The 15,238-nt window shown below is 43.6% G+C and overlaps 1 protein-coding gene across 1 annotated transcript; it reads right to left on the bottom strand.

The window, feature by feature from the left end:
• Positions 1-723: 723 nt before the first annotated feature.
• On the bottom strand, positions 724-14,319 carry nid1a (nidogen 1a). The gene is made up of 20 exons (XM_061837088.1): positions 14,027-14,319; positions 12,286-12,588; positions 11,292-11,518; positions 10,904-11,208; positions 10,675-10,815; positions 9,700-9,951; positions 9,325-9,525; positions 9,014-9,250; positions 8,746-8,883; positions 7,169-7,297; positions 6,078-6,221; positions 5,690-5,809; positions 5,059-5,286; positions 4,263-4,435; positions 3,775-3,901; positions 3,509-3,680; positions 3,150-3,307; positions 2,948-3,071; positions 1,783-1,895; positions 724-1,236 (listed from the first exon to the last, which is right to left on the bottom strand). Exons 1-20 carry the CDS (start codon positions 14,231-14,233, stop codon positions 1,106-1,108), a joined length of 3,630 nt encoding a protein of 1,209 aa, XP_061693072.1. The 5' UTR covers positions 14,234-14,319; the 3' UTR covers positions 724-1,105.
• Positions 14,320-15,238: the final 919 nt, after the last annotated feature.

The following is a 15,238-nucleotide window of genomic DNA, read 5'->3' as shown; positions in this document are numbered from 1 at the left end:
TGCTCACAATTGGGTATTTTATGCACTGAGATAAAATTTATGGACTTAATTAAAATGCACCATGAGCTTCGGTAAACTTTTGAATGCCTAACCGTTCAGTGTGTCATTTTTTTACATGACTGGCTATTCATTAATAGAAGGTGTTGGTGCCAAAATTCATGATGTTGTTTGGTCGGTATCAAATCATACAATTATTTTTTAAACAAATGTTCCTCTGGCTATTGACATTTTGACCCCATGACACCTAACATTTTATCAACATTACCTCGCCAGTACAAAGCTTCATTCAACCAGGATTTTCTCAAGGGGAAGTCGCCGCTGAGGTCAGAGTGCAGCATCCTTCTAGCAGACTATAACAGTGAGACTGGAGGAGTCACAGAGAGGCATTAAAGTGGACATCCCTGGAAACACCGGCTGTGAATTCATTTCATTCGACAAAAACAAGGTGAGCAAAATGAAATATTGACCATTTTTTCCCCTCAAAGGTTTAGAGAATATTCTATACAGTAGTTATAGAATAATGCAGTAGAGTTATACATCATTATAAACGCTTCCAAAATAATAGTAATAATGACAATAACAATGATAATGATAATAACGTAAATAATTATGGTTTTCTTGATTCATCACGATTGGGCCAGAGGTTACAATTGTAATAGATCCTACAAAACACACGGGGTCACTATGACGACACTAAAGCCACAGACAAGGCAAAAGACCCTGTTAGAAAAAAAACAAAATTTTTTATTCAGTTTTTTTTGCTGCCCACCATGTAAACTCATTCCACAATGTACTTGTATAGGAATTTCAGTCATAGCAGGCAATAATACTAATACAAACAGGCCAAAACCAACAGCAAAATGGTGTCATGTGTTACTATAACGTATTTCACATTAAATTAATAATCCCTTGAGTTTTCTTTTCTCAGTTTATGTGCACTCGGGAAAAAAGTAAACATAATAGTGTTTATATTTACAATTCTGTTGGCATTTTGTAATGTAAAAATGCAGATGATAATCATAGCAGTGAGCAATAAAATGCACAGTAAAGTCACCTCTGTGGCATTTTCAGCATAGTTTCAGCATAGTAATGCCGGGTGTGTGTTTTAATACTCGCTGTCTCTCTCAACACAACCCACGCCAGCTGCGTTGTCGGGACACTTGCAGGAGCGACCGTTCGGTGTTGCTAAGCAGAGGTGAGTACAGCCACCGTTGTTCACCGCGCAGTAGTTTTGTCCTGGATAAGGAAACGTGAAGATGCAGGAAGATCCTTTTTTTAAAATAAACATCATAGCAGGGAGCAGCAGGAAACAGCCTCTCGGTGGTTTGTTTTACAGACATATACACGCTTACATAAAACGCATAGCTAAGAGCAGATGTTGGAGGCCCACCCGCCAGTTTGGACATTCCCTGTTTTCACGCATGCGGGCTTATCTAGAATGGAGGATGAGGCCTGGGGCTCTTATGTGTTCACTTCAGTCATCTTCTCACTCAGTAATGGATGCACAAATTATGTCGCTTTTAGGTCAGCGAAAGAAGGAAGCGACAACATTTATGGCCGGCAAACCCACTTGGAATGCTTTAAAGAAGGCACAGTCCTCATAAAAAACTGATTCATTAAAGGATATATTGAAGCTCTGACTCGAGGATAGTGCGTAAAAGTACAAAGGTCAAATCCTTTCTGAGAACGGCTCTAGTAGCAATAGAAAGGGGATACCAAACAGGAAGAGAACTTTTTGACAGAAACACCAACATTAATCTATATTGTCATCCTCACATTCACCTGAAGGACATTGGGCGTAGGCTGTAGTGATCCCGTACAGCTTGGAGCGTTTCTGAGGCTGGAACTCGTCAGACTCCCTCCCGCTATAGCGGTCCACTGAGATCACAGCATCCCTGTTGGAAATAATGCGAGAAATGAGCAATCCCACACTCACACAGACGAGTGACCAGTCTGTGTGTTTTGTGTCAAGTCTGTCAAGAGCGACTAAGTGTGGGCAGATGGTATTGGCAGAATTTGCTGATGTCCAACTGTGGAAATGTATACCTTCCCCCAACTGAGGTGGAGAAATTGCAAGCAGCTGCCACTTTTTAGGATGCCTCCACATCCGCACATACACACACGCACACACACGCACGCACACACACACACAAACACACACACACACACGTCCCAACCCCCGCCGATCTAACACCACCCAACACAGAAAATGAGTCACATGGGAAAATGCCAGGCAGTATCAAGTTGTCCAAGAGTGGGGGAGCTTTAACGCTTCATATATTCATATATACAGATCTGCATTTTTCACACAGAGTACACAATTTAATAGAATGGCAGCGCATTTAAGATGCACTTGTCGCACTCTGGTTGTAACTGCTTGGATTTATTTGCTGTGGGCGGTTTTATTTCATGCAAATACAGAACACGGGTATCATAACCATGGGGAGATCAAGGACATGTAATTAAGCAAGTGGCTAACTCACTGTTGCCAATTTAGCATTGTCGCTATATTTAGTGACTTTTCTGATTTTCTGGTGTCTATTTAAAAAAAAAAAAAAAAAAAAAAAAAAAACAATTCCAGTCCATTCATTCGCAGTCTGGACTTTGCACTTACGTTTGTCACACATCATCAAAGGATGAGGATGAATGTATATAGCATGGTCACATTATTTTCGCTGTTGTTCAGAATGTTAAAAGATTACCTGCGCATTTAATGAGGGTTTATGACGACTACATATTGAGCCACAAATAAATTGGATTTTTATAATAGTCTATTGGATAAATTGATTCTAAACAACCTTTAGAATTTCCACTGTACTGCAAAGCTCCCCTAAACTTGGTTAAATGAGGAGGCCAAATAATGTATATGGATGTACAAAGCAATGTGAATGTTTTTTTTATTTTTCTCTCAAGTCCTAAAATGCAAAGTCAAGCAGATAATTCATACCTCTGCCAATCAGTGTAGTAGATGTTCCTCCCAAATGAGGTGACTCCAAATGGATACTGAATGCCTTCCATGATCTGTCTACGGTCTCCACGGCCAAGATCGGTGCACTCCATTTTATGCGTGCCTATGTGCAAAAGTCTACAGTCAGCGCTGATCATCAAATATCACGTTATCAATGAGTAAGTGCGTCCCACGACGGTACCTGCATCGGCCCAACACAGCAGAGAGCTGTGGGCGTCGTAGGTCAGGCCATTGGGCAGGCCCAAGTCATCTTTGACCAGCACCCGCCTGTTGGATCCGTCCATATAAGACGTCTCGATCTTGGGAGCGTCTCGGTTCCAGTCGGCCCAGTACAGATTTCTGCAAAAATGAAATGCAGTAATAAATCAATCGAAACAATGTCGTTAAATGTGATATTTTGAATCAGCGTACATTTTTCTATCTATTAATCCATCTATCCTGTTTTGATAGCGCTTACCCTTATTAGGGTTGCAGGTCAGGCTAACTACGTTTCTTTTTGTAATTCTTCAATAAAAAAATAAAAGAAAAAACATTACGCACCCACTTGGGGGGTCCACGATAATGGCACGAGGGTTGACAAGACCAGAGTCTACGATGACACGTCGTTGAGAGCCATCCAGCGAGGCCACCTCAATGCGATCCATCACGGAATCGGTCCAGAACATAGTTCGTCCCAGGTGGTCAATTGCAATTCCCTCTGGGCTCTGCAAGTCTTTGACAAAAAGAGGCAAGTGCACTTCGTAAACATTTGTTTATGACACTGGTAAACCAGATTAGTAAGAGATGAAAGTCAAGGGAGGTATTACCTGATCTAATGACCGCCACAGGCTCCCCACCCTGTATGCTGGCCTTGCTGATTGATGGAGACGTGATTTCCGTCCAGTAGATCATTTTGTCCACACAGTCGTAGGCCACTCCAATGACCACTTTCTCCTGTGGAGCAGGCGCCAAACAAGACCTTTGAACTGCCCTCACTTCCAACAACAGCGGTTGCAGATACAAACGTGAAGCAGATGTATTTTCCGACATTAATGGCGAGACATAAATCAACACAAGCAGCGAGACACAACACTGAGAAAAAGATAGGCCAGACTTTAGACCAGCTGGTGTGAAATCAGCCGCATAAGAAATGCAGATTTCAATTCCACAGAGCCAATGTTTGTAATTAGTGAGAATGTCACCACAGCTTTTTACAAGCACTGAATTGCTTGTTAGCAGCTGTTCATATAAACTGTCATTGTCTAGTTTGACCGTGTGAGCCCAAAACAAGATGAGTTGATTTGGACTAACTCACAGGGAGATGAAGGACAGGCTTGGCTTCATCTTTCTTCATGTCATAACCTTCTAGCGGGATATGCTCGATCCTGCCGCTCTGGGCGTACAACAGGTGCGTGCCAGGAGGCAGGGGGTGGACATCAGGTCGAGGCGTGGGTCCAACGGGTGGTCTCCCCCCACCATGGTCAATGCCTGAGGAAGCATTGAAAACACAATATTAAAAAAAAACAGCAATTTGTTGGGAGAGCACTCATTTTTTCAAGCAATATCTTTCTGAGGAGGCATTTTGTAACCTGAATTTTTGGTTTGTATGTAAAGGTACCACTGTAGTTTCTTGACACTTAAGACACCACAACATAGTGCAAAAGTAATGCTTTTATTACTTTGGTCTGTGCATTAAAACAGCAGATAGGTGTCTTTCAATAAATAATAGAGGATGGGTTATAAAAAAAAATCCACAAAAAGGTGAATTTGCGAATGCTGAACCGCAAAATATCCAGATTTACGTATTACCTGACCAGTGGGCACAAAGTTGAATCTTTATAAATTGGCCTTGTGTTTTGTGTACTGTGAACACCATCTTGCCGTATGTTGGTGTTACAACTTTGAGTGGTTTGTTGCTCAAAATTGCACCATTGTAAGACTTGTTTGAAAGTTGGAAAGAATTCTACAATGCGAGGCCTACTCATTATAATTCCTGCAAAAATGCAGGTTTCGGTCATGAAATTTAACATTTCCACAGAAATGTTCCACTTTAACTTCAGAGGATAATGGAATGAACGTGTGTGATATAGCTTGATGTGACGTGAACTCACACATGGGTCTACTGCCAGGCCCAGAACGTGTCCCTGGGATCTCCTGTCCACTCTGGTCCACACACCAGCAGTGCCCTGAGCTGCCGTGGCACTGCACGGGCTCGTAGTTGCCATCCTCATCGCACGTGGGGATGTAGTGTCCAGCGGGGGGCCGTGGACCTCGGGGGCCATACTCGGTCACCCCAAGAAGACTGTCCCTGTGGGTCTCACATTGCGTTTTTGTCCGCTCTGAAAGAAACGGATGAACACGGGCTCTGACTCATCTTTACTTCCTTTCCCCTTGTTTTAGCTTCAATTACACAAAAACTCCCACATCCCACACAACACTATAAAAACAGATGCATCTGTCAGAAATTCCCTGCACACAGATGGTTGGAATGAACAATAGTGAGAATGTGAATGATCCATTTTCCAACTTTGTACTATTTAGTTTTAAGCAGAACTATGAACAGTATTACCAAACTGGCTCCACTCCAGTGGCAGCCATCCAACACAGAGCAGCTGGATCTTCGCAGACATAACAGAACACATGTTTCCTGTCATCCACCGGGGAGCGTAAAATCCCATTTGCTGTTGAAATCATTGGTTGACCTAGCGAGGCACAAAGTTGGCGCCGTGCCTTTAGACTTACCTAGGGAGCAGTAATAGCCGTCGCCGTAGTAACCCGGCCTACATCGGCAGGTGAAGGATCCTTGGGTGTTGTAGCACACGGCGTCCTCGTGGCACCTGCCGGTCTGGCACTCGTCTATGTCTTCAAGGCAAAAATAACATAAGAAATCATTCTACGCTATCTCATGTTATGGTTAGTGGTGTATGAAAAAATCGGGGTCGAAGTGCAGCGACTCAAGCAGGAAAAGCCAAAAAAGAAGCCCTACTCTGAAATGTCCATCTGTTTTCTATGTTTTGCTATCCGGTCCCACCGAATACATGATGCAACCCAGCTCAGTCCCCCCCTACTCTTGAGCAGATGGTGCAACAGTTCAAGGCTGTGCAGTCCATTTGTGTCTCTGAGGTTTTACCTTGGCAGACTCTTCCATCTCCTACGAACCCTGGCAGGCAGGAGCAGATGTAGGAGGAGCCCCCGGTGTAGCTACACTGAGCACGCTCAGGAATGTCACAGGTATGGCTCCCCTCTTCACAGGCGTCCACGGGTCGGCTCACCTCTGACAGGGGAAGGAGGCCACACGAATGCAGCTGAGTACATGTTTCACGCTGAGCCAGGAATGTCCCTTCAAAACAGCTCACCGGCTAAATTTTTAGGCGCACCTATACTTTTTGATCACATCCATTATGAGAGATGTATCAAAAATGTTTTCTTTATACAGAAAACATGATGAGTTCTGATTGCCACTCTCAGCAGTATGGGTTTTTATTGTGGTTATACTTGCAGTAGCCTAGAGTCGACTGTAGATCTTATTCTGGGTGGTATTTTTAAACATTTTGTCTCAGCAGTGAAAGTAACAAAAATGTAATTTAACATTTTAATAACATTTACATCATTTAAATGTACATTTTTGAATGAAATGTATTTTCATAAAACTGTGTTGAAGGGTGGGACCCAGACCAATTTTGGTATGGAATTCCTCAATCACTAATATTTTGATCCACTCTCGAGGCGACTCAGCGGTTCATCCCATGGTTCGTGCTCTATGCCTCTGAGAAGTTTTTTCATTCAGTTTTTGCAGTTGTAAGCACACAAACATCATCCGTTGTTGAAGTAACTCCTCTCAGCGTTGCGCAATTTTTCCCAAACCACAAATTACAACCACAATAATAAATATATCATTAACATAATCCTTAGAATTAATCATTATTTTTTTTAAATGTGAATGTTTGACATAACTCTTGTACTAGATCCCATTAGATTGTGCTGGGACCTAATGACGTAACCACTGAGTATTGTACCTGTATATCAGAAGTGTTATTTCTAAGTCACAAGGAGAAAGCCAAGGAATGTCATAAACTTGTATTTCCTGTTTCATTGTTATAGTATTTAACACAGAGAACACTCATGTGATGTGGAAGCATGAAGCCTTCGCACAAGAGTATTGTAACTTGAAATAACAGTTTTTGTGTGTAAATCATTTCATTTAGTGAGCACAGTACCTACCGACACAGGTTTGCCCATCACTGCCAAACTGAAATCCAGTCACACACTCACAGCGGAAGGTGCCGGGCTGGTTGTTGCAAATAGCATGTAAGCCACAGATTTCAGAATTCTCTCTGCACTCATCAATGTCTGAAAGAGACAAAGAGACAGTTATCAGACAAGTATCATGTTAATATCTGGAATGTCGCTCTAATCTCCAGAGTGCAGATTTGTCAAATCTTTCTTTCATTATCAGATGTCTGGAGATCAGAGAGGAGAGATGAAGAAGATTTCTTGATTACAAATGTTTGAAAATTTGTCTGAAATACTGCATATCGTTCCTCTTTGTACTGTAACTGTATATGCCTTGGGGCTCTTCCTGTCTCGCGCCTGTTGGAAAGGGCAACCACGACTATTGGAAAATGTTAGAACCTGGCTGCCAAGCATGGGACACATTGTTTATCATATTTGATTTCTCCCTGCTAATTGGTAGTCTCATTCAGGAGAACTTAAAGAAAAGTCTGTATGAACAAGAGATGGTTGGTTGTAGACCAGTGTCTTATTGAGCCAAGGCACCCATTTTACGGGAGAAAAAGCTCACAGAACATCATCAATCAAAAATGTCACAAAAAATATTAATACTGAAATAATGACGATCTTCACTCACACATTCTCCTACTCCATGTGAAATCGGGGAATGTTTAATTGAATATATTAATTCCAACACTGACATACATTTCGGAAGCTATTACTTCTGTTCTATGACTGTCAACAGGTCACTACACAGGTTTACTATACATTCTGCCATCCAATTGCTCTGCCTGTCACCATACGTCACTGGCATGGATCGAGGAACAAAGATATATTTGTGATTAATAAATACTTTTTGGAGCAGTGAAGTGCAATTGCTGCACAATTGCTGATGAACTGTCACTTTGGTTAGGAGTCACTGTTAAACGACTGTAATCTCATTGGATAGCTTCTGGGTTTCCCATGTTTTGCATGTAATATTTACATGTGCGGTTTCGTGAGTTATAAGTTAGTCCAAACTGCATGAATCACTGTCAATGTAATTAGTGGACGTTCCAGATGTTAAACAGACATCACAACAGACTGTTTGTGATATCAATTATTGTAAACAGTACTGTATATTCAGTTTGTAAAGATTAACCTCAGTTTATGTGTTTACAGTAGCACCCAGTTAATATATAATTAGCATTTCTTTATCTTCAAAGAGAACAGCCCAGGGATTGACTTGCAACCACTCCAGAGTATCATATACCTTTCACCCAAAGTCAACTGGGATAAGCTCTGAACAAGATGAAAGATTAAAAAAAAAAACCTGAATGGATGGCTACTCAAATAAAATACTATAACATTATTTGGAAAAACTTCTACTTTTGTGTGATTATCATAATCTCTTATGTTCCGTTCTTTTGCCATTGTTGTAATGTCCATTAGTGCACTTCATTTAAATATTGTATTCTAGAAAAATGGTCCCAACGACCGGGCGGCTAACCATTTAATATTGGGCTGCACAGATACCGGGGGAAAAGAACAATTAGTGTAGCAGGAGACGGTGGCTGCTGCAAGTTTACCATAGCATGTGCGTCCATCACCGGTAAAGCCAGAGGCGCACTGGCATGTGAACCGGATCCCCTCGCTGGCTCGGCAAACAGCATTGCTGTCGCAGCCGTGTCTTCCAGTGAAACATGGATTCTCTTCTGGCTGACCTCCTGAGAACGGAAGCCCACTTTTAGAACACTAATTTCAACGCAAACACAGTCTTCACCAGGATGTCACAGGTTTGTGATTAGGAAGGAAACAAGCCAGGCAGGAAGACAACAATCATCTCCATGAGCTCACCGTTGATGTCTCCGATCTTGTTGCTCATGGCAAAGCGGATCAGTTCATTATTGGGGTCGTACATAACAAAGACCTGGTCCACACTGAGCATCTGCGTGGGTCGCATGTCTCTCGCGGATTCATCATGCTGACAACCTTGGAAGGAGATGGTTTGACGCCACTGGAAAGTCCTCGTGTCATCCCTCGAGCCGTCGGCCAAGTTGACCACATACTTCCGCGTGGAGGATGAGGTGATTACTGAAAGGAAATAATAAGTTTCTTGTTGCGTAAACATCGGCTTAAATTAGCGCTAGCATTGGGTGTTTTCTTACAGTTGCTGCTGTACTGGTAGATCTCAGAGTAGGGCTCGACCTGCACGGTGGAGTCACGAGGTACTTCAGGAACCCGGCCCTCCAGGGTGGTGCTCACCGATAGGTGGTCGTGTTCATCGATGCCTGTAAACTCCTGCTTGATCGTCAGCTTCTCATTCCCGGGCAGGAAGGTAACCTCAGCCTGCCGAGTGAACACTCCCCCTAGGAGACAGTCACAAAAGGAGATAATTGACACGAGAGACAACCAGCAATAAATAGATTAGCTGCCTCCTCTTGGGTCACATCTGAGGATATTTCTGGGAATTTCAGCAAACAAAACTCCAGCTGCCTGACAAATTGTGGACATTATGACACCGTAATGACTCTCTCCCTCACCGATAATGCTGAAGCCATTCTTGAAGCCCGGTTGCTCGAGAGCAAATGCCCATCCAATCACACCACCCAGCGCTGACAGGGGCATCAGCGAGGGCCCAAGGGTCGGAGGGATGTCACTGATGGCCACATAGGAGCGGCCGTCATTCACCACCACATACGAATGCAGATCGTTGCTGTTGAACTTCTCTGGGGTGGGAGAGTTGCCCACATACACCTGTCCATGCACTTTACCGTTCATCCTCTGAGGCTTTCCTGTAAAGACAAGTAAGAGTCAGGTAGCTATTCAACGAGGTGTCGCCACAGTATGCTGTAAACTCTCTAGTGAGATAACTGGATGAGTGAAAATTTTCTTTGACTAAACCACATCAAAACTGAGACAGTTGTTTTTGTCAATAAAGAAAATAGAATTGCTGTTAGTAAATAACTGGACTCACTAGCTTTAAAAACCAAAGACAAAGTCCGAAAACCTTGGTGTTCTGATAGATTCCGACCTGACTTCCAGTCAGACAGTCATATCAAATCAATCACAAAAACTCCTTTTTACCATCTGAAGAACATATCTAGAGTGAAGGCTTGTATGTGTCAAGCAGACCAGGAAAAGCTCATCCATGCTTTTAACTCAAGTAGACTTGAGTACTGTAATGGTCTTCTGACAGGACTCCCGCCAAAAAACAAGTAATAAATTATTTTAATTAGGTCACTTTTTTATGTTTTGTTATCATATCAGTATTTTAGGATTTGGAAAACGATTTTTCACATCTTGTGAGCTGTAAGACTTTAACTGCTGTTCTACTGCCTGGTATTGAGGCATGTGGAGTCCATTTAATCAAAGGACGAAAACGTTAAAATACTCAAAGTAATAAAATTACCCCGAAAAAATGACATAAGGTCATGAACGTCTCATTCTATCAAAAAAAAACAAACTCTACCAATTGACTACTTTGTGTACTGTATATAAATAAAACGTGGCTTTACCCTCTGCCACACACTGAATCCCGTTGCCATAGAAACCGGGCCTGCAGTGGCAGCAGTACCCGCTGGAGTGGTCCTTGCAGTCGGCAAATTGGGAGCACTTATTTCTGTTGTTTGCACACGTACCAAGGTTGTATGCGAACACTAAAACAAAGACGCACAAGAAAAAAATCAGGGCGATTCAACCCAATGACACCAGCAAGCCGTCCACAACTGCGATATTAAAACATACCATCTACATTTATATCAGTGTCATCCACCACCACCACTTCTGGGTTATCAGGTTGGTGGGGCTGGTACTGAACGGGTTCCACTTGGATCTGTCCCTCATCTGGTTCAAAAGGAGGGTACACCACTTGCTGCCCGTTGGTATACACTACCCTCCTGGCATTGGGGGCTTCTTCTGTGTTGCCAGAGAATGCGGGAAGAGGAGCCTCAGTGGACAGCTCGCTCACCTCACCTGGAGCTACGTTGGTAAAATAAGGGGACGTTCCAATCTCATACACCCAAACCCCCCTGAGGCCTGAGTTGGTCTGCCTATGAGGGCCAAAAGACATGAATTAATACATGAATTGTTCAGCGACCCAAAGTAAATGGCGGGATTGTGCTTGGTGACTTACTCTGCTAACGCGCTGATGGATGCATTTTCATCATTGGTGGTGCGATAGTATGGGCCCTGACTGGAAAACAGGAAACCTCGGACCAAGCCTTTACTGAAGCCAGCGTGCAAGATGATGCTATTTTCCCCTACGGGAGTATTTGTATACTGTATCCCATCTATGGCGTACAGCATTATAGCATATGAAGAAGTCCCGACTGATGCAATAGCCAGTTGGAAGGTGTTTCTCTGTTGAAGAAAAATAGTATGTGTTGACATGAACGTTTGCTTTTTGAAGTAAAAGTCGAGCAAAGTGGCTTCAGTATCTACCTTGGCATCCAAATAAACAGACTAGCTGGTGAGGCTGGCATATGCCAATTTGTTTGCGGCCAATAGTGCACCTACGATCGAGCGCTATGAAATCTGCCTAGCAATAACTTGTACAGACTTGTGACCTGAAAAGATTCCTACTACATTCTTGTTGTTTGTGTTATTACTTGACTTTTGAAATATTAAGATTAATCGCTTTGTTGCTTTCCGTGCATTTACATTAGTGTGGGTTTAAATCCGGGTGGTTTAGAAAAATGTTTACATTTGTGTTTGGGCTGTGGATCTAATAAAAGAAATGTCATCTTCGTGCACTGGTGACAGTATTATTAGCTCCTACTATTACCTAACTTGCTTTTCTGACTACAGGATAATCTTTCTGAGAAATGGTTACTTAATGTGTCCACAAATCAATTGGTCTGTGCTTTAATGCCCAACATGACCATATTAGTCTTTGCCTCAGATTCCTTCAGCTAATGGATTCAGCCTAAAATGTGAATATTATAGTTAACCATCCATCCATCAATCCATTGTCTTAGCCGCTTATCAATCATCAATATCATTGAAAGAAAGGAAGGGCCTCAAAATAGTAATGTTGCTCCGTGCTATTGTGGCACGCTCAACACTGAGCAACCGCTAAACGTCGCATTGCCAAACCGCCACATGAAAACGGCACTGTTAGGGCTCACTTTCTTTTCAGCGCTATCTCCGGTGCTGTCGCCCTCCTTGCGAGCGATGTCTACCCAGCTGATGACCACCACATCGGTGGGCCTGACAGGCTTGTCTTCTGGGAAGGCCCTGTTGATGTGTTCCGCGGCCCGATCCAGCACATCAGGGCTAGTGTCTTGGCGGAAGAAAACCTTGCCCACTCCATCGCTTGTGTCCAGATCCCCGTGCAGAGCTGCGATCATTCCGAAGGGAGCGGGCATTTTGCCGAGATAGGTAGACTCGCTCGGGGGCTCTGCGGTGGCGATGAGGCCGTTTGTGTTGATCTGAAATGACAACATGAGGAGGATTGTTGCTGGGGATGACTTTGTTCACAGGAACTAGGACAGACATGGGAAGAACTGCTCCGGTCCAGTATGACCCACTTTGATCTCTATCCCAAACTCATTAGACTAATGATCCAAGGCTGCTGCTATGCAGCACACAAGCGCCGACGAGCACCGCCACTTTTTTTTTTTAAATCAAGATTTTGCACTCTTCTTGAGCCACATGACAAGTGGAGTTGGGCTCATGTCAAAAACGCACAGACGCCCCCGCAACATGGGGCGCCTCCATTTCCTGATCGGGGGTGGGCGGCGGGGGGATCGAGAGCGTTATGTTTCCTGTCCTTGCCCCTGACCAGCGGCCCTGGAGGGCCCGGAATAATCTTCATTACAGACACTTCCTGTCCCGAATAGAAGATAAAGCTGGGAAAATGATCAGTTAATGTCCAATTCAGACTCCCAAAGGGAGTTGCTTTATCGTGACATAACAGCTTTTGGATTGGATCACACTCCTGTTGAGACAGTAAAAGCAGAAGCACGTTTTCTTTTTTTTCTTTTTTTTTTAATTTGCCAGGTATAAAAAGGTGAATGTTCCCCGACAGGGCACAGACACGAGTTTATAGGGTTGTTTCAAAATCTTAATTGGCGCTGACTAATACGTTTGGAGTGAGTGACGAAAACCAAACAGATGTAGGGAAACCCCACCGATGTATTGTTTTTGTAAGAAATCCAATATTTATTCGCAATGTAAGATAAATGTGACTGCAAAAAAAAATCCACAACTTGTGTTCACGTAGAAACAAAATTACTTAAAAAAAAACTAACTCAAACTAATCTAGTGGTTAAAGACAGTATATGAATTCCTCTGGTTAAATGCAATATTTTTTTCATGATTCACTACTGAAAACAAAGACAGGGCACTTTACTTTGAAAAGCAGAATGGAGGACTATAAAGGCTTGCTTGTGTGTCCAACACAATGGTCCAGCTTTCATACAATGTTGGCCTGCTGGATTTTTTAGGGGGGACATTCATGTGCTCCACATGGCAACTTCAGCGAATGGACAGGAAACGGCCGAAAACGACTCGAGTATTTCCAGTGAATTCAAAGGAGACGACGTTGTATACTTGCATGTGTGTGGGGCGGGGGGTTCTTTAGGGCTGCAGGTCAACGGTAAAGTGATAACCTCGGGCTGCAAGAATGCGAGGACACATGCATTCCACAAGATTCCATGCAATCTTTGCGATAAGCAAACCGATATGTACGCTTTTCTTTCACTTAGACATGTATTGGTTTTCCCCATCTTGATTAAATGCGGAGGTGCGTAATTGCGCGAGATACAAATAGAAGAGGTTTTTACAGTTGTAGCCTACAATTTTTTCTTTTTTTTTTTTTCTTTTTTTTTGGGTAATACAGTAAAACTAAAGTGCGGATTTACTTACAAAGATACTGCTAAAAGTGCCATCATAAAAGAGCACGGGCTTGTCCAGTTGGAGCGTGTGCGTGAGGTCATCGCCCGCGTCCAACTGCTGGTCTCCGGCGCTTGGCCCCAAGGGGAAAAAGTCTCCCCGGGTCAGGCTCCGTACCGACGCCACCATCGCCAGGAAAGAGGCGCAGATGAGCCACGCTCGCTGCCGCCGCCAAGCCATCGCTCGCCTTCTTCTGGCCAGTCCCGATCTCGCCGGAGGAGGTCCACTGAGCGGTGTGACGTCCGGGCGCCAGTCAGCAAAGTTCTGGCAGAGTTTGGAGGACTTGGGGCGGAGTTGAGCGGAGGGTTGCGCTCAGGGCTTCTTGCGTCAAATAGCAACGTTAGAGAAGGAAATGAAAAAAGGCCTGCCTTCATGCTGATCTTAAAACAAGATTCCTCGAGTACTTCTTGCGCTTCGAAAAAGCAACATCGTTTTGTTTTCGTTTTTTTTTTTTTTTAACTATTGGTGCCACCGTGTGTGACGCCATGCCCTATATGCCACCTCCATTTGGATTTTTTAGGAATCCAAATAAAGGATCCAGTGTGCTGGAGATCCGCTGAAGCCATATTAGTGCATTTGGAGGCAAGCCAGAGCCCCCTCAGGGCCCTGACATCACCGCAATCCCCAGTGGCCACCAACAGAACCCGACGGCCACTTGGATTGAAACATTATGATCGCACTCAACATGCAGGTTGGGAGAGTGAAGGCTTTCTGCATCGTTTTACGGATGGAGAGCCACTTAGCTCAATTATGTGCTAGGAAGGAGTCTAAATATCTGATGCCAGCTGAATTGGATGGATCATCCTCTTGAGCTCCTCTTCATTCTTCAAAAGTATATTTGCTTTATTTTAAAGAGTGTTGCAGCTGCATCCGCACAGCACACTGAATGCCAAGAAAGATGACCTAGGGGACAATTAATGACTGGTTAGCATATCTGCCTCACACTTCTCAGGACTTGGGTTCAAATCCGGCCTCGCCTGTGTGGACTTTGGATGTTCCCCCTGTGCCTCTGTGGCTTTTCTCCGGGTACCACAGTTTCCTTCCAGATTCCAAAAGCATGTACGGTAGGTTAATTAAAGAATTGAAGTGTTAATTAGTGTTTCTGTATTTGTGCCCTGCAATTGGCTGGCGACCAGATCACGATGTACCCCGGGCCTTGCAAGAAGATATATAAGCCGCGAACCT

This window comes from Syngnathoides biaculeatus, chromosome 12 (assembly GCF_019802595.1).
Source record: "Syngnathoides biaculeatus isolate LvHL_M chromosome 12, ASM1980259v1, whole genome shotgun sequence".
Classification (NCBI taxonomy): domain Eukaryota; kingdom Metazoa; phylum Chordata; class Actinopteri; order Syngnathiformes; family Syngnathidae; genus Syngnathoides; species Syngnathoides biaculeatus.
This window is presented reverse-complemented; position numbering and strand designations above follow the sequence as displayed.